Source organism: Triticum aestivum, chromosome 5B (assembly GCF_018294505.1).
Source record: "Triticum aestivum cultivar Chinese Spring chromosome 5B, IWGSC CS RefSeq v2.1, whole genome shotgun sequence".
In the NCBI taxonomy this organism is placed as follows: domain Eukaryota; kingdom Viridiplantae; phylum Streptophyta; class Magnoliopsida; order Poales; family Poaceae; genus Triticum; species Triticum aestivum.
The window spans coordinates 714,560,096-714,583,954 of NC_057807.1; the positions used below are offsets into that span (position 1 = coordinate 714,560,096).

The 23,859-nt window shown below is 50.0% G+C and overlaps 2 protein-coding genes across 3 annotated transcripts; one reads left to right on the plus strand and one right to left on the minus strand.

The window, feature by feature from the left end:
- Positions 1-101: 101 nt before the first annotated feature.
- LOC123114526 (uncharacterized) lies at positions 102-5,035 on the plus strand. The gene is made up of 10 exons (XM_044536044.1): positions 102-462; positions 791-868; positions 1,023-1,933; positions 2,357-2,445; positions 2,763-2,866; positions 2,990-3,089; positions 3,185-3,260; positions 3,350-3,464; positions 3,536-4,067; positions 4,248-5,035. The coding sequence occupies exons 1-10, from the start codon at positions 222-224 to the stop codon at positions 4,729-4,731; spliced, it is 2,730 nt and encodes a 909-aa protein (XP_044391979.1). The 5' UTR covers positions 102-221; the 3' UTR covers positions 4,732-5,035.
- Positions 5,036-5,322: 287 nt separating this feature from the next.
- Positions 5,323-12,669, minus strand: LOC123114527 (glutathione S-transferase T1). 2 transcript variants are annotated; one of them, XR_006456551.1, is made up of 5 exons: positions 6,748-12,669; positions 6,477-6,591; positions 6,202-6,281; positions 5,863-6,068; positions 5,323-5,768 (listed from the first exon to the last, which is right to left on the minus strand). XR_006456551.1 is itself a non-coding variant. In XM_044536045.1 (5 exons), the coding sequence occupies exons 1-5, from the start codon at positions 7,076-7,078 to the stop codon at positions 5,610-5,612; spliced, it is 891 nt and encodes a 296-aa protein (XP_044391980.1). In that variant the 5' UTR covers positions 7,079-9,582; the 3' UTR covers positions 5,412-5,609. The 2 variants fall into 2 exon arrangements, 1 of the variants encoding a protein (XP_044391980.1); XM_044536045.1 differs by having other exon boundaries at positions 5,412-5,768; positions 6,748-9,582.
- Between the last annotated feature and the right edge of the window lie 11,190 nt (positions 12,670-23,859).

Below are 23,859 nucleotides of genomic sequence, written 5' to 3' on the forward strand. Positions count from 1 at the left end.
GCGCGTGGTGGGCCGGCCCAATTGGCCCAATCTATGTATCTGCCGTGTGTGGGTGTGGGTGTGGGTGTGGGTGTGTGGGTTGTTGGTTGGTCGTCTTCCCTCAGCCGCTCGCTCGTTTCTCTCTCTACAACCCACGGACAAGGAAAAAAGGGCCGCCGTCGTCGGTAGGTCCCCCAATCCAGTGACTCAGGGCAGGGCAGGGCAGGGCAGGGCAGGTGGTGATGGCGTCCAGCCTCGCCGCCGCCCCTTCTCTGGCTCCGGCCCCGGTCAGGTTGGGCTGCTCCCTCCAGCTCCACCTCCTCCTCCGCCGCCCCGCCCTACTTGTCTTTCCCAAAGTCGGACGCCCCCACCTCCGACTCCGACTCAGAGCCCAAGCCTCCCCTTCCCCCTCTCCTGAAGCCGAAGCCGGCGACTCCTTCGCCGGCTGGTCGGACAAGCAGGATGCTGATTCTGATTCAGGAGGTAGGTATCCCCTTTCCCTTTCTTTCTTTCTTTCTTTCTTTCTTACTATATTAGTACTTAGATAGATAGCTAGCTAGTAATAAGTAGTAGTATAAACCAGATAGGATAGGACTCACTTGATTTTATTTTATTTTATTTGATTTGGAACAACAACAACAACAACAACAACAAGAAAGAAGAAAGAAGCAAGAATCAAGAAGAAGAATGCCAATTTCACCTTCCCCATTACAATTACATTACTACTCCAGTATAAATAGTACTAGTAGTACCTTCTCATTCTCTCACTACTCACCTCAATCAAATGCAAATGCAAATGCAAAAAATGCAGGCCTTGTTGGACCTGCCCTTGCTGGCCTCCTCTTCCTCGCCGGCATCACATTCGCCGCTATCTCACTCAGACCCACAGGTACGTAATCCACTGCACACCCCCAACCCAAATGCACTTCACTTCACTTGTTCTGGATCATGCCCAAATCTTCTCCTTCCTTCCTTCCTTCCTTCCTTCCTTCACTCACTCTCTGCCATTTCTTTCTCTTTCTATATATAATATATATTTGCAGGATCAAAGGCACCCATCCAAACCTTTTTGCCCACACACACCGAGACAAAGGCTGATACTACTCCTGAACAACAACAACAAGACGACGACGACGACGACGACGCTGCTGCTGCTGCTCAGGCTTTGTCACCAGCCGATGATATCCTGGATGCCACCAGTGAGGCAACACCGTTGCCTAATAATCTACAAACACACGAGACAATACCCGAGGCCGAGGGAGCACCTCAACATGACATGGACAACAACTACCAATTGGATCTGGATCGCAGCAGCAGTGACCTAGATCCGACAACTCATAAATACATTGCTTCACAAGATGACACTCAAACTCCTCCTGTGTCTCATTCACCTCAATCTTTGCTCCCTGCTTATGATCCAACCTCTCAGGAGGCAACTCCTGACCCACAGGCCGAGGCATTGTTATTGGACTCTCAACCCAGTTTGCCAGAAAACCAGGATACTTTCACTTCAGATATTATGGTGCTGGAATCTGGTGATGTTGTGCAAATATCCGACACTCTGGCTGAGCCTACACATTTACAAGACACTGAGCAGAATACTCAACTTTCAACTCAAGATGGAATTTCTTCTGCATCCACTTTTCCTGATTATGTACCATATGGAAGCACTGACCAGATGCTTCCATCGGGCTCAAATGACTTACCCACTCAAGATGCTAACCCAGCAAAGGCGATACAAGACCCAGCATCAGACCAGGATGAAGGCCAAAATGAGTCAGATAACCAAAATGAACTGTTCAAGCCTGCAGCACCTGCCACATCTTTCTCTTCCGGAATTCCTGCCCCCTCTCTGCTCTCTGCAGCCTTACAGGTGCCTGCTGGCCAGATTGTGGTTCCAGCGGCAGTTGACCCTACCCAGGGAAATGCATTGGCCGCGCTGCAAGTTCTAAAGGTATTTCTTTTTTTACATGTATTCAGTTCAGCGTCTCTTTTCCTTTTTCAGGAACACCATTCATTGTTTCTTACATCTCCTGGATAAGGGTTCTTGTTAGATCAAGCATCATTCACTAGTTCTATAATTTTATACAAATGGAAAAGCTCTTTGTAGCCCTGAACCTATATTATTGGCTTCCTCGTCAGGGTTTTGAGCTTATAGTGACTTCTGTTTCTAGATAAGTTAAACTACCCTATTATATGTTGCATCATGCCTTGCTGCTTTCGCTGAAATCGTTACAACTTTCTCTAGGGAAAACCCCCATCTCATTTGCACAACGTAAACTGTAGTATGGGGCTCATTGTTACAGAGACAACTTACTGAACACACCCTCTAGGGAATTATATGGAATTCTTTGTTCAAATTTTATTCTCTTTCTAGGTGATTGAGCCTGACGCTCGAGCTGGTGATTTGTGTACCCGACGTGAATACGCTCGATGGTTGGTAGTTGCAAGCAATGCCCTTTCGAGGTACATACTTCTCCTTGATGCATGTTCACCTTCCGGATATTGCTGCATTCTGCTTCTGTTTTTGTTCCTTGAGGGCAAATCCCAAGTCTCATTTGTGTCTTTTGAATGATTCACCCTCTTGCTTATTTATTTGAGTAATGTTGTATCACTGGCTTATTTCTTACTGCTAGCTGTTTCTGTGGATATTGCCTGTTACAGAATAGAAATAAGAAGTAATGGCAGGAGTTCACTTTTTTTTCCCCTGTAAATCCAATCTGGCCTCCTAAGCGATTTCTTTCATTTAACCAGTTTATTATTGATCTGGTTTGCAACCGCAGGAACACTTACTCAAAAGTTTATCCAGCAATGTACATTGATAACGTGTCTGAACTTGCATTTGATGACGTCACCACTGAAGATCCTGATTTTCCATTTATACAAGGTGAGAAATAGAAATATTGTTCAGGACAAAATTCATCCTTACTTACAGTTTATCTTGTGTATGCAAGCGTGAGTAAATCATCACTATTAAATTTTTGTCTCATTTATGTAAATGTACCCTCAGGATTGGCAGAAGCAGGGTTAATTTCTAGCAAGCTCTCAAGATCCGATATGGACGTTGCTGAAAACGTTGAGAACAACCATTACTTTTTCTCCGCGGATAGGTAATGGTCCTCTTCCACGCATCCACTTGACTTGTGTGTTGTATGTGTGCGTGCGTTTGTTGTGTCTAGCTACTAATCAGCTGTCCTTGTTTCAGTCCCTTGTCACGTCAAGACCTTGTGAGTTGGAAGATGGCTTTGGATAAAAGGCAACTACCTGAAGTTGACAAAAACGTAAGAATATAAAAAAGTTAATACCTTTCATAATTATCTGTCTTGAAACCATCTGGTTATGCTGATATCAGCACTCTCTGCATGACCAGTCTTTGTACAAGACATCCGGCTACATAGACATTGATAAAATTGACACAGCTGCATGGCCTGCATTGGTAGCTGACTTGGGTGCTGGAGACCAGAGCATCACAGCTCTTGCATTCGGTAGGCTTTCTTTTTATTTATTTTTACTGACTTTTGGCTCATGGACGGTCGCTAAAACTCTCTTGTTAAAGGTTTTACAAGGCTTTTCCAGCCAGACAAACCTGTGACAAAAGGACAAGCTGCCCTAGCACTTTCAACTGGTGACTATGCTGAAGTGGTTATGGAGGAGCTTGCTCGTATTGAAGCAGATAAAATAGCTGAAGCGGCTGTGAATGCTCATGGTGCGTTGGTAGCTGAGGTTGAGAAACAAATCAATTCAAGTTTTGAAAGAGAGCTTACGAGGGAAAGAGAAAAAATTGAGACCCTTGAAAAACTGGCTGAAGAAGCTAGGTTTGAATTGGACAAGTTGAGAGCAGAAAGAGAGGAAGAAAAGAATGCTCTGCTTAGGGGCAGAGCTACCGTTGAATCCGAAATACAAGTTCTTTCAAAGTTGAGGTGTGAAGTAGAGGAGCAGCTGCAGAATGTGCTGAGCAAGAAGGTTGAGATCAACTTTGAGAAGAACAGAATTGAGAAACTTCAAAAGGAAATTGAAAATGAAAACCAGGCTGCTGTGCAACTTCAGTATGAGCTTGAAGTTGAAAGGAAGGCTTTGTCTATGGCCAGGTAATAATTTTTTGCGATACCTGAGATTTCTTGTGCATTAAATTTGTTTGGTGATACACTAAACCTACCTATCTCTAATTTCATGCTAGTTTCTCCTCTAGCTGATTTATTTATAGAGTACATCTTACTGCCACCATGCATCAAATCAAATTGACAAATACACACATGTTGAACAACCAGGGCTTGGGCAGAAGATGAAGCAAAGAAGGCCAGGGAGCATGCTCGCGCCCTTGAGGAGGCCCGGAACCAGTGGGAGCGGCAGGGAATCAAAGTTGTCGTCGAGGCAGGGCTTGAGGAGGATGCATCGGCCGGGGTGACATGGGCTAATGCTGGCAAAGAACACCCAGTTGACGAGGCAATCAACCGGGCGGAGTCGTTGCTGGAGAAGCTCAAGTCGTTTGGTGGTGAGATGAAAGTCCGATCCAGCCATGCCCTGGAGAGAGTAATGCAGTACGTGAGGTCCTTGATCTCAAGCCTAAAGCAGCGAGCGGCGGAAGCAAGGCAAGGGTGCGCAGATCTTGGGGCTGCTGCAGCCTCAAAGGCAAAGAATGTGTCATCAGAAGCCAAGGCGTTTGGTTCAAGCGTCGGGGACAGGTCGAAGAAGGTAGCGGAGGAGTGCAAAGATGGCCTGGAGAAGTTTGTGCACAGATTCAAGGCAGACTAGCTGGTGATAAAGAAAGCTTTATTATGGCTTGTGTACCCGTGACACCAGTGAATTGATAGCCGAGGAGAGGAGAGAGGAGCCATAGGAAGGAAGGAAGGAAGGAGGAATAAAGTTTGAGACAGACATTTGCGTGATGCTGTAATGCAATGTAATGTAATGTGTAGTACATTTTGGGTGTTGTTGTAAATGAATATGAATATGAATATACTGGAGCTGGCTTAGCAGAGGTTCCATTGGAATAATAAGGCCGTTTGCTCTGTGTATGGTACGTTACGTTAATGAAATCAAACTCGAGTTTTGTTGAGTAAATGGCATCACCTGAAACATTTTTTGAAATCTATGTATTTTTTTTACATATTTATTTATTTCATCTAAATTCATGAACTAGTTGTAGAGCGACACTTTATAAACGGACAGGGACTCTTGTAAAGATTGCCTGAAGAAGATTCAACTTTCAAGAGAGACTAGCTGCTGGTAAAGAAAGCTTCATGGCTTGTGTATGAGAGACCAAACAATTTACAGCCCAAGAGAGGAGAACCATAGGAATACATTTTTGGCGTTATTGTGAATGAATATACTGAAGCTGGAACCTGGAATCTGAATCGTATGCCTGTTTCGCTTTGTACCGTAATGAAACATCAATTTTGTTGAGTAAATGCTGTAACATCGCATCACTCTGGTTGAAACAAAATACTATTGCTTACTCACTCCATGCTGAAATGTACTCCGATCCATAAAAATGTAAGGCGTGACTTTTGTACACAAGAAGATTTACAGCGCAAACATCAAGGTTCTTGTTCCTTCTTTCTTTCTTTCATCCCACATGGATGGTACTTGTTTTAATCCCAACAGTCCGGTAAATGTGTGTAGGAATGTGTTCAGAGCTTGGATGCTGGGTTCAAGCGCGCCTTCAGTTTGAAGATGAGCTGATGAACTTCATCAAAATGAGGGCTGGTGGCCTTCTTCACATTCTCCATCCAAGCACGAACCTTCTCATGAGGTCCCAGAATTCTGTCACGTCTCTCGTCACCAACAACCTGCAACACGACAACGCCTAACTTTGAGAAACTCTACTTGAGCACACATCTTCTTACAGTTACAGGAGACAAAAACACAAACACAGATACATACCTCCAGCTGCATTATCTCGCACACAAGGCTGAGGTCTGCGATGGATGGCTGGGGGTTGCCATTCAAGAATTTGGCATCGCCTTTGAGCCACACGGTTTCGATCGTTCCCAGTGATCGTGACAGCAACTTCTCGGCCTCTTTTGCAGCCTCAGGACTGGGTGTGAGGCCGAGAGCAGGACCCAACGCGGTGTGCAGTACATAGGTTGCTGCATTTCAAGGATCCATCAATCTCTCGAATAAAATGCTATGCAAGGATGAAATGCTATGCAAATTTATTTGGTCATCATTCAATCTAGAGTGGTATGTGCAAGTAAGCTTAGAAGAAACATGTGGTCTGACCTGCACCACGGCGCAGATTAGAGTGATGCCAATCCAAGACGGACTCGAGTTTTGCTCTGGTAAATAAGTCGGCTGGATACCTATAATAAACATATGTGTGTGTGTGTGTGTGTGTGTGTGTGTGTGTGAGAGAGAGAGAGAGAGAGAGAGAGAACAAGTAAGTAATAAAATGATGAGTTGAGACCATGAATCATCTTGTATCCCAAATCAGAAACATAATATTTTCTATATATACAGTACAGACTAGAGAAAGAGAGAAGGGAAAGGCAACGCACCAGTGATGTGGAACCCCGGGGAAGACGGTGGCGAGATACCTCAGAATGGCATGACTTTCAAAGAGTTTGAATCTTCCATCAACGATTGTTGGGACCTGCGCCATGGGGTTGATTTCTACGCAAGGAAATAATACTACATACAGTCAGTATATAGATAGATAGATAGATAGATAGAGAGTGGTCAATCAGTTGACTAGTACATACAGTGAAAACAAGAAAACAAGAAATCAAGAAAGAAAGAAATCAAGAAATCAAGAAATCAAGAAATTACTGGTGAATTCGTGTGCGCGGTGTTGTCCCTTGGCGAGATCCACGGTGAGCTCCTGGAAGTCGATCCGGTTGACCTTGCAGAAGATGATGATGGCGCGCGACGGCTGCGACAGCCGGTCCGCGTACACCTTCAGCACCGCCGCCATCGCCACCCCCTTTCTGCCGGGCTCTGCTCTACCTCTGCTCTGCTCTGCCTGCTTAGGGAAGATAAGACAAGACAAGAAAAAAGAGGAGGAAGAAGAAGATGAGAGACGGCAGATCCCCTTCCTTCCTTCCTTGCCTTCACACGCATACCCTGACGTCATCACCATCTTCTCCCGTCCCACCCCCATTCTTTTTTTTATACTACTCCTCTTGTTCACTTTTATAAAACCTTAAAGACATTTGAAACAATATGCAAAACAACGCATTTTGAGTTATCTGAAACGACCTGCAAAAATGAATAGAGAGAGTAGTACAAATGCCCGTGGGTCGCACCGGGTGATAAAAATGGCACAACCTGCTTCATGTCATTTTTTATATCCAATTTTAATAAATAAACTATCATAATAATGTTGAATGTGGAATTTTCCATATTTTTAATAAAAGTTAATGTTTTCATTCAAAATGTAACACCTTTTGAAGAATAGTTACCATTTTTTGAAATTTGGGCACTTTTAAACTATTTTTATGTATTTAATTTTTGGGCATTTTTGTTTGGTGACTTTTACAGATAGTTGGTTGTTTCGGCTTGGCCCAAACAAAATAGTTAACATACACACAAGGACCCACGAACTCACCTTCCTACTCCTGCTCTAGTACTCCCTTGTGTTCTTCTTAAAAAAAAAGTACTTCCTTGTGTTCTACTTAAAAAAAATAGTACTTCCTTGTGCGCCGCCGTGAGGGCACTTCCTTATCTTTCCTCGTTCTCCAATACTCCCTTGTGTGCCGCCGCCGCCCCGCGTAGATGATTTACACAAGGTGAGATGCGGTCTGCCGTTCAAGGCCATCGCCGCCACCGGCGGCAAGGCGAGAGCTATTGCGGGTAGAACCGCTTGCGTCTGGCGCACCTAACCATAGCCTAAGTTGTGGCATCTGCTCCACGTTGTTGTTCCTCGCCTAACAACATCGCGTGCGGGGGCTGTCAACTGTTACCCTGAGATACAGTAGGAGCTTGTGCAGACTCACTTGAAGTTTGGACCTAGATGCAAGCTCTTTTCGAAAGTTCATTATAATAAGTTCTGTTATATAATTTACATTTTCAGTTATTGATAAAGTAAATATGCTCGCGCGTTGCAACAGGAGAAACAAATCAAAAACTTGCCAATAATTCTTTCTGTATGTAGCGAAGCCCTACCAAAATCTCAACATTGTCTAGACCTTCCAAGCACCCACTTCCTATTTCAAACTCATTTGAATTAAATTCAAATGCTTCCATACATGACTATTTCCATTTTCCTGGATCAATCTCATTTTTTTCCTGGAAAATAACCCCATGTCCAAACTCTCCTAGCCCTCTCTTTCTTTCTCTAAATCTCTATTTTTTATTCTTCAAAAATATCTCTATTCTTTAGTTTATAGAAAGAGAGAGAATCTTCCAGCCGAGGCCCACGAACTCACCTTCCTACTCCTGCTCTAGTACTCCATTGGGTTCTTCTTAAAAAAAGTACTTCTTTGTGTTCTACTTAAAAAAAATTTGTACTCCCTTGTGTTCTTAAATAAAAGTACTTCCTTGTGTTCTACTTCAAAAAAATAGTACTCCCTTGTGCGCCGCCGTGAGGGCACTTCCTTATCTTTCCTCATTCTCCAATACTCCCTTGTGTGCCGCCGCCGCCCCGCGTAGATGATTTACACAAGGTGAGATGCGGTCTGCCGTTCGAGGCCATCGCCGCCACCGGCAACAAGGCGAGAGCTATTGCGGGTAGAACCGCTTGCGTCTGGCGCACCTAAGCCCTAGCCTAAGTTGTGGCAGCTGCTCCACATCATTGTTCCTCGCCTAACAACATCGTGTGTGGGGGCGGTCAACTGTTACCCTGAGATACAGTAGGAGCTTGTGCAGACTCACTTGAAGTTTGGACCTCGATGCAAGCTTTTTTCGGAAGTTCATTACAATAAGTTCTGTTATATAATTTACATTTTCAGTTATTGATAAAGTAAATATGTTCGCGCGTTGCAACAGGAGAAACAAATCAAAAACTTGCCAATAATTCTTTCTGCATGTAGCGAAGCCCTACCAAAATCTCACATTGTCTAGACCTTCCAAACACCCACTTCCTATTTCAAACTCATTTGAATTAAATTCAAATGCTTCCATACATGACTATTTCTATTTTCCTGGATCAATCTCATTTTTTTCCTGGAAAATAACCCCATGTCCAAACTCTCCTAGCCCTCTCTTTCTTTCTCTAAATCTCTATTTTTTATTCTTCAAAAATATCTCTATTCTTTAGTTTATAGAAAGAGAGAGAATCTTCCAGCCGAGCCCACAAACAAGCACAGAGGCGAGACGCGCCCGATCCCCATCACCAGCAACTCCGCCAAGCCGCTCCTGCTTTCCTCCTCCTAGCGCTTGCGCGGCGCCCGCCTCCATCTGTGCTATGACAATCCAGCCCGTTGGTGAGTCCGTCTGGAGGCTGTTTGAGCGTCAAGGGGGACTCCTGAGCATCGCGAATCAGGAGCCTAACTGGTCACGTAGCCCCTCACTCCTTATTTCTGAAAGGCTAAGGGCAGTTGAGGTGTGCGCGGGGCCAGGCTCTGCAGACGTAGAATGGTAGATTCACCCACACATCTCACCTCCCTACTTGCTGTTCGCGCGCCAAAGGGGACTCCTGAGCATCGCGACTCAGGAGCCTAACTTGTCACGTAGCCCCTCGCTCCTTGGTCCCGTCCTGGTTTCCGGTCGGGGCTAACGGCGGCTGAGGTATGCGCGGGGCCGGGCTCTGCCGGCGTAGAACATAAGCAAGTAGGAAGAGCGCAAATTTCAAGGAATTCAAAAGCAAATATTACAGTCCACAACTGTTATCACGACACCAAACGCAAGTTTAAACGCCTCCCCGAGGCATGATGCATGTTGCAGGAACTGAAAGCAGAACAGGAGCCACAGCGGAGTCATTCGTTGGCGGCGGAGCTGCGCAGAGCGGGTTCGCCTTGTGGGGCCGCAGGACCGGTAGCGCCTCGCTTCGGCTTGGTGCTGAAGGCCCGGAACTTCGACAACAGAGCCTCCGCGCGACCCTTCACGGCCTCAGCAGCGGCAGCGGCAAGCTCGCCGCTCGCTGGCTCCAGCATGCTGTCGAAGTCGACGTTGGGGTCGCGAAGGTAGACGTGGGTAAGGACTCGCGTCAGCGCTGCAGAAGACAAGACGCGCACCTCGGCCTCGGCCGTAGGGCCAAGGCCAAGGGTGACATCTTCAAGGGCACGGACCATGAAGGGTAGTAGCTTGGCGGGGCCGTCGTCGGTGCTGGCCAGCGGGCTTTCCAGGCCGCTATCGTAGAGCGACTTCAGCAAGCCGCGAACCTTCACCTCCGTCTCCATGAAGGCCTCGCGGTCCTCGGCAAGGACCCGCGCCTTGCCGTCCAGCTCGACCTTCCACGCCCCAACTCCTGCTCCAGTACGCCCAGGCGGTCGCGGCTTTGTTAAGCTTGGCGTCTCGGTCCTTGATGGCCGCCTCGAGAGCTTTCAGGTTTTCTTCCTTCTCTTGGCGGATGCGGGCCTCCTCGGCAAGCTGGTCCCGCAGGCCCTGCAGTTCGCTCTCCAGCGCCTTGCAACGGCCTTGGGCATCAGCCGCCTCCCTCAAGGCGGCGTCGCGAGCAGCCTTTGCCTCAAGGACAACCAGCTTCTCCTCATCGCAAGCCGTCGAGGCATGAGCCAGTGCCGCTCGAATCGAAGCGTCAGAGCGGATCCAGCCAGAAGCCAGCTCCAAGCGCCCGGCCACCAAGCGAGGGTCAGCACCCAGAAGGTCTTGCCACAGCCGGTCCAGTTCGGCAGCAGCGCGATCCAAGACGGTGGAAGGGGTCGGAGAGACATCAGTTGGTGGACTAGGAGGAGAGGACGGCAACGTAACCACAGGACCCTGAGGCAGGACCTGCTACGCCCCAACAGCTGTGGCGACGGCATCAGACAGGGACACCTCAGGAGTCGCTTGGGCCATGGGGGCTGGGCTCGCCCCAGCCTGCTCCACCAGGCCTCGCGAGGACGACCGGGCAGGAGAGGTCCGTGCCTTGCAGCCACCTCCCTTCATGGGCAGAGGTGCTGCCCCAGACGGAGCCTCAGGAGCCCCCTTCAGCTTCTTCGCCGCAGGCGCCAGCCTAGCCAAGAGATACAGACATCAAGCCTCAACGACAAAGCAAGGAACAAGACAAGAATCGAGCACTTACTCGTCGCCGCTCGTGAGCTCGAGCAACCTCCGGCCGTACTTGAAGCCCGAGAGCCGGCTGCTGGGATGAGCCTCGCGAGGTTCGGAAGCAGGAGGCACGTCTGCAGATCGCCTCGGAGCCGGGGCAGACCCGAGGGGGACCAGCCAAGACCTGGCCTTCTTCGAGATCGGGGGCAAGCTCCCGCCGCCCCGCTCGTCATCATCCTCGTCGTCGCTCGGCGAAAGGCGGAGAGCGCGGGACCTGCACCCGGGGAGAGGCGCTCTCGACTCCCCGTCGGTAGCCTCGGAGCCAGGCCCCCCTTCCCGCTCCTCTTCTTCTTCCTCTTCGCTGGAGTCGCCGGAGGACACGTTCACCGTCGCCTGGGCCGCCGGGTCCTCGGGAGCCACCACAGGCATGGGCCCGTCTCCATTAAAGACGGGCATGGAGTCAACCACCTTCTCCCAATCATCTCGGAGAAACAGGGGTACGGGGGCGCCCTCCAGCCTCGCCAGGTCCCCTCCGACCAAAGATTGAAGGACCGCGGTCAGATCTCCGCCGGCCAAAACTTCGGGGCTCAGGCGGGGCCTCCACAGCGGGAGCGAATACTTGCGAAGAGGGGCCACCTGATGCTCTAGGAACTCCCTTAGGAGCGACACGCCGGTCAGCTTCGCCGTCATCATGTTCCCCGGCCTCAGATCCGCGTCCATCTTCTCCAACACCGGCTTCGCGCAGTGGTCCACGAGTTCCGTGCGAGACCAATCATCGGAGCTCGTGGGCTGCTCCGTGGGCAGAATCAGCCGAGGGTGGATGCGCCCAGCATCCACCATGACCCACTTGCTCCTGAAGCTCTCAATCCTCTTCCCGGGCTTCGAGATGGCGTTGGAGCCGCCATACGCGACGAAGCTCGCGCACACGAAGAGAGGACCGCGAGAGAGCCGGAGGGAGAAGTAGTGGCGCAGCAAGGCCACCGAAGGCTGCACCCCGACATGAGCCTCGCAATAATATGAGAAGATCGCCAGAAGAAGGACAGAGTTGGGGTGGAGGTGCAGAGCTTGCAGGTCGTAATGGCGGAGGACAAAGAAGAAGAACTCAGAGAAAGGAGGTACCAGACCGGAAGCAATGGCGCTTACGAAGAGCGGGTAGGAGGTGCTCCCTTGGGCCTCAGGAGGGGCGGAGACGGCCTTGAACACCTGCGCCCCATTGATGCCTTGCGCCGCCACCATCCGGCGCATCCGGGCAAGGCTCGCCTCCGACACGTTCGGCGAATCCAAGGCAGGCGAATACCAAGCTTCGGCCGGGGTCTGGCGAGGCGCCATGACTCGCTAAGGTGCGCGGTCGAAGCAGATCTCAAGATTTCGAAGGCAGAAGGGAAGGGCGCAAGAAAGGGGATCTAGGCAATGACCGGAGGAGCAAGGGAAGCAAAGCCTAGGCAGACGCCGCTTGAGGGAGTCCCGGACTAGGGGGTGTCCGGATAGCCGAACTATCTGTTGGGGAACGTAGCAGAAATTCAAAATTTTCCTACGTGTCACCAAGATCTATCTATGGAGAGACCAGCAACGAGTAGAAAGAGAGTGCATCTACATACCCTTGTAGATCGCTAAACGGAAGCGTTCAAGTGAACGGGGTTGATGGAGTCGTACTCGTCGTGATTCAAATCACCGATGATCCTAGTGCCGAACGGACGGCACCTCCGCGTTCAACACACGTACAGCCCGGTGACGTCTCCCACGCCTTGATCCAGCAAGGAGAGAGGGAGAGGTTGAGGAAGACTCCATCCAACAGCAGGACAACGGCGTGGTGGTGGTGGAGGAGCGTGGCAATCCAGCAGGGCTTCGCCAAGCACCATGGGAGAGGAGGAGTAGGAAGAGAGGTAGGGCTGTGCCAGAACTTCGTGTATAGCTCCCATGCGCCTCCCCACTATATATAGGGGTGGAGGGGCTGGTTTCTTGCCCTCCAAGTCCATTGGGGCGTTGGCCAAGGTGGGAGGAAAGAAATCTCATTATTTCCTTCCCCACCGATTGTTATCCCCCCTTTTTAGGGATCTTGATCTTATCCCTTCGGGATATGATCTTATTCCTTCTAAGGGGGGTTCTTGGTGCGCCTTGACCAGGGGTGTGGGGCCTTGCCCCCACTACCCACGTCCATGTGGGTCCCCCCATGCAGGTGGGCCCCACTCCGGAACCTTCTAGAACCTTCCCGGTACAATACCGAAAAATCCCGAACATTTTCCGGTGGCCAAAATAGGACTTCCCATATATAAATCTTTACCTCCGGACCATTCCGGAACTCCTCGTGACGTCCGGAATCTCATCCGGGACTCCGAACAACATTCGGTAACCACATACAAACTTCCTTTATAACCCTAGCGTCATCGAACCTTAAGTGTGTAGACCCTACGGGTTCGGGAGACATGTAGACATGACCGAGACGTTCTCCGGTCAATAACCAACAGCGGGATCTGGATACCCATGATGGCTCCCACATGTTCCACGATGATCTCATCGGATGAACCACGATGTCAAGGACTTAATCAATCCCGTATTCAATTCCCTTTGTCTATCGGTATGTTACTTGCCCGAGATTCGATCGTCGGTATCCAATACCTTGTTCAATCTCGTTACCGGCAAGTCACTTTACTCGTTCCGTAACACATCATCCCGTGATCAACTCCTTGGTCACATTGCGCATATGATGATGTCCTACCGAGTGGGCCCAGAGATACCTCTCCGTTTACACGGAGTGACAAATCCCAGTCTCGATCCGCATAAAACAATAGATACTTTCGGAGATACCTGTAGTGCACCTTTATAGTCACCCAGTTACGTTGTGACGTTTGATACACCCAAAGTACTCCTACGGTATCCAGGAGTTACATGCTCTCATGGTCGAAGGAAGAGATACTTGACATTGGCAAAGCTCTAGCAAATGAACTACACGATCTTTTGTGCTAGTCTTAGGATTGGGTCTTGTCCATCACATCATTCTCCTAATGATGTGATCCCGTTATCAACGACATCCAATGTCCATAGCCAGGAAACCATGACTATCTGTTGATCACAACGAGCTAGTCAACTAGAGGCTCACTAGGGACATATTGTGGTCTATGTATTCACACGTGTATTACGATTCCCGGATAATACAGTTATAGCATGAATAAAAGACAATTATCATGAACAAGGAAATATAATAATAATACTTTTATTATTGCCTCTAGGGCATATTTCCAACACTATCATCATCGGCTGGACTCCAAGACTATGAAGATACAAGATTGAAGACTTCATCCCGTGTCCGGATGGGACTTTCCTTGGCGTGGAAGGCAAGCTTGGCGATACGGATATGTAGATCTCCTGCCTTTGTAACCGACTCTGTGTAACCCTAGCCCTCTCCGGTGTCTATATAAACCGGATGGCTTTAGTCCATAGGACGGACAACAATCATACCATAGGCTAGCTTCTAGGGTTTAGCCTCCTTGATCTCGTGGTAGATCTACTCTTGTAACCCACATCATCAATATTAATCAAGCAGGATGTAGGGTTTTACCTCCATCAAGAGGGCCCGAACCTGGGTAAAAACATCATGTCCCTCGTGTCCTGTTACCATCCGCCTAGACGCACAGTTCGGGACCCCCTACCCGAGATCCGCCGGTTTTGACACCGACATTGGTGCTTTCATTGAGAGTTCCTCTGTGCCGTCGTGATCAGGAAGGATGCATTCTCCCGTCTTTAAAGACGGCACCGTCGTCAAGAGAGCTTTGGTCGCTGGCCAAACTGTCCGGCTAGGTGGTTTTCTTATGACCGCCTGTTCGGCCACCGCTCCGATGATGACTTCTCAGGTCATCAAAAGCGATCTTCACGTCAGCCCGGAATTCGCCGAGCAGTTAGATCCGATTGAGCTCTCCTCTGTAAACGAGCTCTTGGATCGCATCGCCGCCCTGGGAGTCGCTATAGACTACGATCAGATTGGGCTTAAACCCGATCTGAGAGAGATTAACTCTCCTCAGGCCACCCACCACGTTGTCGTGGTAGAGGAACAATGCGGCAACCCTTCTTCTACGTTGAAAACCAACTATGTCCGGATTCCCGATCCCTCCAAGCCGGATTCCCGCGAAGGGATGGACGCTAATCAAATACTGAACTTAGAGTCAGGCATCGGACTAGATTCGTTGGAAAGCATCCAGCAAGTCAAGCTTCCAAATCCGGAAACTTCTTGGCCTTTGAGCCTCAGATCGGGCAGGGTTCCGAACTTGATACCACCTGCCCACCCAAACATAAGCGATCTATCTCGAATACGGCAAGAGCCCGATGAAACAGTACATCATTACTGGGCCAGATTCCTCCTGGTTATGAACAGGATAAAGGACTGCTGCGAAGAAAGCGTGATTTCAATTTTCTGCAACAATTGCACGGACAAGGGAATCATGAACGCCATAAGTCGTCGCAAAGTTACACGCTTCATCGACCTAGCGACTACCGTACAAAAATACTGTGCGGTAGAGAGTGCCAGGAACACAGAAACTAGGTTTTGGGACAGTCCGGCCTTGACCACAACCCTAGTCCAAAGTAAAAGGGTGCGCCATACTCAAGCACCTGGGTTAAAAACCAAAAAGCAAAGACCCACTAAAGGGCATGGAACTGTACTGGAAGGCTGGCTCAACGGACCCTGCAAAATCCACAATACGGAGGGCGCCACTCCAACACACAACCTTCGAGCATGTTGGATACTACGGTAGGTGGCCAAAAGTGGCGAAGGCTTTTTAGCCCCGGGCAATCAGCCCAGCAGTACCAGTATGGTATTAACAGTCTTCGAGACTTTCGCATCAAATAACATGCGAAAACGAACAATCCGCGGCCTCACCGAAGTCTACCAAGTAGCAACAGCAAATCCATGGAGTGACACGGCTATCACCTTCAACGCCAGCGACGAACCTAAATTCCGAACAGCTAGAGCACCAGCCGCATTCGTCCTCGGTCCGATAGTGGACGGCTTTCGCCTTACCAAGGTACTCATGGATGGCGGCAGCGGATTAAACCTCATCTATGAGGAAACCCTTCAAAAAATGGATATTGACTGGAGCCGCATCGAGCGAAGCAGCACAACCTTCAGAGGGATAATCCCTAGTCGAGAAGTACGCTGCACAGGAAAAATCACACTAGACGTAGTGTTCGGCTCACCGGACAATTACAGGTCCGAGGAGGTCACGTTCCAAGTGGCCCCATTCGGCAGCGGATATCACGCTTTGTTAGGGCGAGAGGCATTCACAATCTTCCAAGCTATACCCCACTACGGGTACATGAAGCTCAAAATGCCCGGACCCAATGGGATAATCACTCTTGCCAGTGATCCAGATACAGCACTCCGCGCTGAAAATAAGACAGCCGCACTGGCCCTAGAGGCATTGTCCGAAGCCCTAGCGGCAGAGGAACTAACTACGCTGCGCTCCACGGTGGATAGGGACGATGTGATACTCGATAAGAGGTCCAAGTCCACCTCTTTTAAACCAGCAGACGAAATAGTCAAATTTCAGGTCCATCCAACGGACCCCACAAAGACGACCTCCATTGGGGCACAATTAAGTCCTGATGTCGAAGCCGCACTACGAGAATTCCTTCGGGAAAATTGGGACATTTTTGCCTGGCACCCTTCAGACATGCCAGGAATCCCATGCAGGCTGGCAGAGCACAGCCTAAACATCCTAAAAGGATTCAAGCCGGTCAAACAAGCTCTTCGGCGATTTTCCGAACCCAAAAGACAGGCAATGGGAGAAGAGCTAGCCAAACTCTTAGAAGCCGGATTCATCAGAGATATAAAACATCCGGACTGGCTAGCCAATCTAGTAATGGTACCAAAAAAGGACCAATCCTGGCGCCTCTGCGTCGATTTTAAAGACCTTAACAAGGCCTGTCCAAAGGACCCTTTCCCCTCCCTCGCATCGACCAAATCATCGATGCTACCGCAGGGCACGATTCATTGTGCTTCCTCGACGCATACTCCGGATACCATCAAATCAAGATGGCGGAGAAAGACCAGGCCGCAACGGCATTCATTACTCCATATGGGCCATTCTGCTTCAACACAATGCCCTTCGGACTCAAAAACGCCGGCGCAACATATCAGCACATGATTCAAACATGTCTGGCTACCCAGATAGGCAAAACAGTAGAGGCATACGTAGACGATGTGGTCATCAAGACCAAACACGTCGAAACTCTAGTAGAAGACTTGAGGGTGACATTCGACAACCTCCGAGCATATGACATTAAGCTCAATCCGGAAAAATGCATCTTCGGCGTACCAGCCGGAAAGCTCTTGGGCTTCATCGTATCCGGTAGAGGAATTGAAGCAAACCCGGCCAAAATCCGAGCTCTGTCACAATTGGGTATTCCAAAAGACCTCAAGCAAATACAAAAACTAACCGGATGCGTAGTGGCCTTAAGTCGCTTCATCTCCCGTTTGGGAGAAAAGGCTCTGCCCCTCTACCGCCTCCTCCGGCGCACCAAACATTTCGAATGGACGGATGCTGCCACAGCCGGACTCGAAGAAATAAAGGCCATACTGGCAACAAATCCGGTCCTGGCTGCGCCCAACCTGGGCGAACCTATGTTATTATATATCGCAGCAACACATCAAGTTGTCAGCGCGGTACTCGTCGTCGAGCGAGAGACAGAAGGGCACATATTCCCTCTTAAAAAACCAGTGTACTACGTATCCACTGTTCTAACTCCATGCAAGTCCCGGTACCCACATTATCAAAAGATAGCATATGCGGTGTTCATGGCATCCCGGAAGCTGCGACACTACTTTCAAGAGTGTTCCATAAAGGTGGCCTCCGAAGTACCTCTCAACGATATTATAAACAATCGCGACGCAACGGGCAGGATTGCAAAATGGGCTATTGAGCTCTTACCATTTGACATAACCTATAAACCACGGCGAGCTATAAAGTCGCAGGTTCTGGCCGACTTCGTCGCCGAATGGACCGAAGCCGAACTCCCTAAAGAGTACGGCGCATACTCCAATTGGATCATGCATTTCGACGGATCCAAAATGTTGGCTGGCTTGGGGGCTGGCGTCGTCCTGACGTCCCCAACGGGAGACACAATCCAATACATACTTCAAATAATGTACATCGACTCCAATAACGCAGCCGAATACGAGGCCCTTCTACATGGCCTCCGGATGGCAATCTCCATGGGCATTCAACGCCTAGAGGTGCGCGGGGATTCAAAACTCGCAATATCCCAAGTAAATGGAGACTTTGATGCCAAAGATCCAAAAATGGCAGCTTACCGCAACGCCGTCTTAAAAATGTCAGCTCGGTTCGAAGGACTCGAATTCCACCATGTAGCCCGGGATAATAACCAGGCAGCAGACGTGTTAGCACGCATCGGCGCGAAACGAGACGCTGTCCCTCCAAACATCTTCCTGGAACGGCTCTTCAAGCCATCCGTGTTATGGGAAGAGGAGTCCGGAAATAACAATCCGGAGCCAGCTGCATCACCGAACTCAGGCCATTCTGACACAATCGGCGGCTCAGCCAACGAAATAACACCTTCAGCTCACGAAATAATGGTAGTAATTGCCCCGTGGACAGAACCATTCCTAGCCTACTTAATTCGGCAGGAACTTCCCGAAGACCAAAATGAGGCCCGCTGCATAGTTCGGTGATCTAAAGCCTACAAGGTCCATGAGGGAGAGCTTTATAAGAAAAGCACAACCGGAGTCCTTCAAAGGTGTATCTCCGAAGAGGAGGGGCGGAATATCCTGGCTGAAATTCACGCCGGACTCGGCGGGCACCATGTTGCAGCCCGAGCACTCGTAGGCAAGGCCTTCCGTACAGGATTTTATTGGCCGACAGCCCGGACAGATGCTCAGGACTTAGTCCAACGATGCGTCGGTTGCCAGCTCTTTGCTAATCAGAGCCACATGCCACCCACCACCCTCAAAACTATACCCATTACCTGGCCGTTCGCGGTCTGGGGGCTTGACATGGTTGGACCCCTTAAAGGGGGAACCCACAAACACAAATACTTATTGGTCATGGTGGACAAATTCACCAAATGGATTGAGGCCAAGCCGGTTAAAACGGCAGAATCCGGACCGGTGATAGACTTCCTATCCGGGGTAGTACACCGTTTTGGCGTCTCCCACAGCATCATCACTGATAACGGCATGAACTTCACTGCCGACGAGGTTAAACTCTGGTGCAAAAACATGGGCATCAAGCTCGATTACGCTTCAGTCTATCACCCCCAAACTAACGGTCAAGTCGAGCGAGCAAATGGTCTAATCATGAGCGGCATCAAACCCAGACTAGTGCGGTCCCTCAAGGAATCTAACATGCACTGGGTAGAGGAGCTCGACTCCGTACTCTGGGGGCTGCGGACCACGCCAAACCGAACTACTGGATTCACACCATTTTTCATGGTGTATGGCGCAGAGGCAGTTCTGCCTTGCGATATAATTCATGACTCACCTCGTGTGTGCATGTACGAAGAAAGAGAAGCTGAGTTGGATCAGCAGGACAGTTTGGACGCCTTAGAGGAGGAGCGGGACGTGGCAAAGGCTCGTTCCGCATTCTATCAGCAGCAGGCTCGAAGATATCAAAGCAGAGAAGTACGGGCCAAAACTTACAATGTCGGCGAACTCGTTCTATGCCTGCCGGACAAGAAAAAGGACAAACTTAAGCCCAAGTGGGAAGGTCCCTTCATCATCGACCAAATCCTGACCGGCGGAGCATACCGTCTACGTAAAGCATCTGACAACCGACTCGAGCCGAACCCATGGAACGCAGCCCGTCTCCGAAGATTCTACGCCTAAACACCAGACTCAGAGTTCGTCTCACTCCCCCGTCCACCTTTTTATATTTTTTACTGTCTCTTGTCCCCCTCCTTCTTCCCACTTTTTTTCAATACCTTTTATAGGCTGATTTGCGCTTTGTTCACACACACTTGATGTGCTCCTAGCACTCATTATACCTGGGGGCTTCTTTACCAGAAGCTTATTAATATGGGCTTCACGCCCAATACATGTGTCATACTTCCGCATGTAACTTTTATTCACCATTATATGCATCGATATGACTTAAGTTTTGGCCAAGCTGGGTTGCCTGGCTCCTGTGCTTACGCCTACGTTCCCGATTGTTCGGCTAGGAGGTAAAGGGAGCACCTCTGCGATTGTTACTGCCGGGTCAGTCGGATGTGTACCTCAGATTGGGTGAAGCCGAAAGCTAGCGTTCTTAAGAGAATATTCGGTCGGTGACTTGAAATATCATTTATTACTTACTTATTTATAAGACCCCAGTTGCTTTTTCTGCTATTTTCGCAGTCCGGCATTGCACCTTAAGGCATGCCTCCCAGGGAAAGGAACCCTTAACAGAACTATTCTCCCTGGAATATGTTTCTTACTAACCATGTAATATAACATAACTAGTTGGGCACTTGTCTTATAAAGCAATTATGACCCCGATGCCTTGTCTCCATGCATGCTCCGGTTCTTTTATAACCGTAGGGGTATTCGGACACACTTCGGACTGTTGGGTCCCGAGGTTGAAGCGAAACGGTCCGCAAAGACAAACGATCTACAATCCGGCTAGAAGGCATCTTACATGTCATTTCAAATTACATCGTCAAACCGACTGATTGTACTCCTCCTCAATCCCATCTAACAGGATGTCTAATTTACAATCCTGTTGGGAATATTTCGCGGCCAGTTCTACTTGGCCATACATCAAGCTCACAGGGATCTCCTTCCCATCAGGCCCCGCAGGTCCGACCTGGCCATGTGGTTTGGGTCAGCCTTCGGGTAGCGCGTCTTCACCATGGCCCAGGCCTCCCTGGCGCCCTGACGGCAGGCCGATATCTTCCACAAACGGAGGCGTCGCCGTGCTCCCTGGAGCTTCTCAGCAAGCTCACCAAGGCCCTCGGGCAGGGAGACGGATGGCCATAAAGCCTGAACGACGCCACTCATCGCCTGCCGAACACGTTCGAACAATTGCACCAGCTCAAGAAGTTGGTCGCCTGTTGACCCAGGCATTTCCTCTGCAGGGCGACCTGTGAGCACACCTAAAGACATATTTCTGTCAAACGACTTCCTCGCCGAATTCTTCTTTTCAAAGGAATTTGCTCAAGCACTTACTATAAATGCCGCGACAAAGTCGCTGATTCTCCTTCAAGGAGCCAGACAGCTGGGCCCGAACACCTTTCAGCTCTTCTCCTAGCTGGGTGTGGGCATCTTGGAGCTTGTTTCTCTCCTGCTGCACCTTCATAAGCACCCTCTCGCCAGCCTTTAGCTGACGCAGTAGCTGTTGCTTGTCTGGATCTAGTCCGGCGCCCTCTGCAATATTATTGTCAGATTCACGCCGCACTTTGTTAATTAATTATCTTTTCAAAGTACGTCTTACCAGGGGGGGTCTCTGTGGCTCCCCCTGTGGCGGCCAGTGCGGCCTCAAGTTGGGCCTTGCACTCTTGGAGCTCCTGGGACAGATGGGTATTCTTCTCCGTAAGATCCTGCATAAAAATTGATCCTTAAATCAGTTATTTTAACCATTTTAAGTCTCGGGGGCTACTGGCATATATAACTATTAAAATTACTTAAACGTATGTCTTTCACATACTGCTCCGTGGCTCTGGTTAACCCATCTTGAGGGGCACGGAGGTGCACGTTTCCCGCATCAAAGGCATTTAACGCCTCTGGGGAGAAACACGCGTCACGAAGAACTGTCCGGTGATGCCTGTGATTCATGGCGCTCTCCACCTCTGACCGGGTGGCGGACAACCTGTCGGCGTCCTCCGTCGGAGGAGCGTCCGACTCATGCCTTGTATTCGCCTCCCCTTCCGGGCCATGCGTTGGAGCATGGCTGGCGGAGGCTTGATTGGCAACCTCTCCGGACACTGTCCGGCGAGCGCTCTTTCTGGAAAAGTTATGAGCATTAATATACCTCCTGGGAATCCTTCCCTTAAAAAATAGCGGTGCTCCGTACCGTTGCGGCGACGTTTCAGTTTGCGTCGCACTCCTCTTCCGCCTGCTGGGCCGGACTGACCCTTGTTGGCCGGTCGCCGCGGGCTCGACTTCCTGCCGTAAAGGCGCTTCCTGTCAAACACCATTGGTGCACGGTGGTCAGAACTAAGCATTAAAGAAGTAACGGCTCCAGGACTTCGGTCGTACTCACCGGGGAAGCCGGACACAAACCGGGGTAGTCAGCCATAATGGCGACTAAAGCATTATCTATGCTGAGCTGGTGGTACACCCCGTCGATCAGTTCCACCACTAAGTCCGGATCCTCTTCGGAGGCCGGATCAAGGGACCTTTCTGGGTCTTCGAGTTGTGGGGCTGGGCTTTTTATGCCCTCCACATCCCGACGCAGTTCCTGTGTCAAAATCATACAATAAGACAATTGCCTTTAAAGGCACGGTTCAGATATGCATGCGACCGCTTACCCAGCTCCGAGGGTTGTTCATGGAAAATCCGTTTAGAGGATTTGTGCGGAGGAAGTCCTCCTTCTCCCCCTTGTACAAGCCGGACAGGATCTTCACCAGATCGTCGGTCGAGCCAGGTCCCTTGCGGCCATGGCGGGTGGCGTCGTCGTCTCCGTTGAAGTCCCACATGGGGTGGCCCCTATATTGGAGCGGCTGCACCCCACGCATAATGCATGTGGCCATGACTCCGATCATGGTTAATCCAGAATGGGCTAGTAGCCGTATCCGGCCCATCAAGTAATGGACGCTACTATCATCTTCTCGTCGAGGGCTCCGTGGGCGCCAACTTAGGCGTTTCTTCAGGGGAGTGTTGCTGAACTCCGGAAGGCCGATCCGGACTGGATCCGAAAGCGGAGCGTCCTCCATATAAAACCACTCCGAAGGCCAATCTTCGGACGTCTTCTTCAGGGTCCCGGACAGGTATCCGGTCCCGGCGATGCGCCATATTTCGGCTCCGCCCACTTGATATATCGACCCCTCGTGAGAGCGGGGTACGAGGCAAAACAGCCTCTTCCACAGCGCAAAATGGGGCTCAATGCCCAAGAACAGCTCACACAGAGCTACAAAGCCCGCGATGTGCAAAATGGAGGCATGTGTAAGGTGATGAAGCTGGAGTCCGTAGAACTCCAGGAGCCCCCGGAGAAACGGATGTATAGGAAATCCGAGTCCCCTTATTAAGTAGGAGACGAAGCACACCCGCTCTCCTTTGGAGGGATTGGGGGCGCTCTCCGCCTGCTTCCCACCTTTGTAGGTGGCCAGTCCGTCTCGAACCGGAACCATGAAGGCCGGGGGAAGATATCCCTCTGCTTGGAGCGTCACTAACTCGTTGTGCGGGACTGAGCATCTCCTCCAATCTCCTGGCTTAGGGCTGGGAGCGCGAGAAGAGGAGCCGCGTTGACTGTCCATGTTGGAATGGGTTTGGTGTCAGATGTGCCTCGATGAGTGCTTGCGGAAGGAGGATGATGTGATTTGGATCTGGATCCTCGCCTCTCTTATAGGCAGCTTATTTGCGCAGCTAGGGGGTAAAACATAAAAATACCCTGGCTTTTCGCATTCGTGCGACGCGTGCAAGAAGACCATTATTGGACGCAGAAGCCAAGGAGCGCAGCATTTATGAAGCAACCGGACACTATCCGGCAAACACATGGAGCATGAAGAAGAACCCGCCTTGCAAACACCAAAGACAAAATACGCGCCGGATTCGTCGTTATTGAAGCCTGGTTCGGGGGCTACTGAGGGAGTCCCGGACTAGGGGTTGTCCGGATGGCCGAACTATCGTCATCGGCCGGACTCCAAGACTATGAA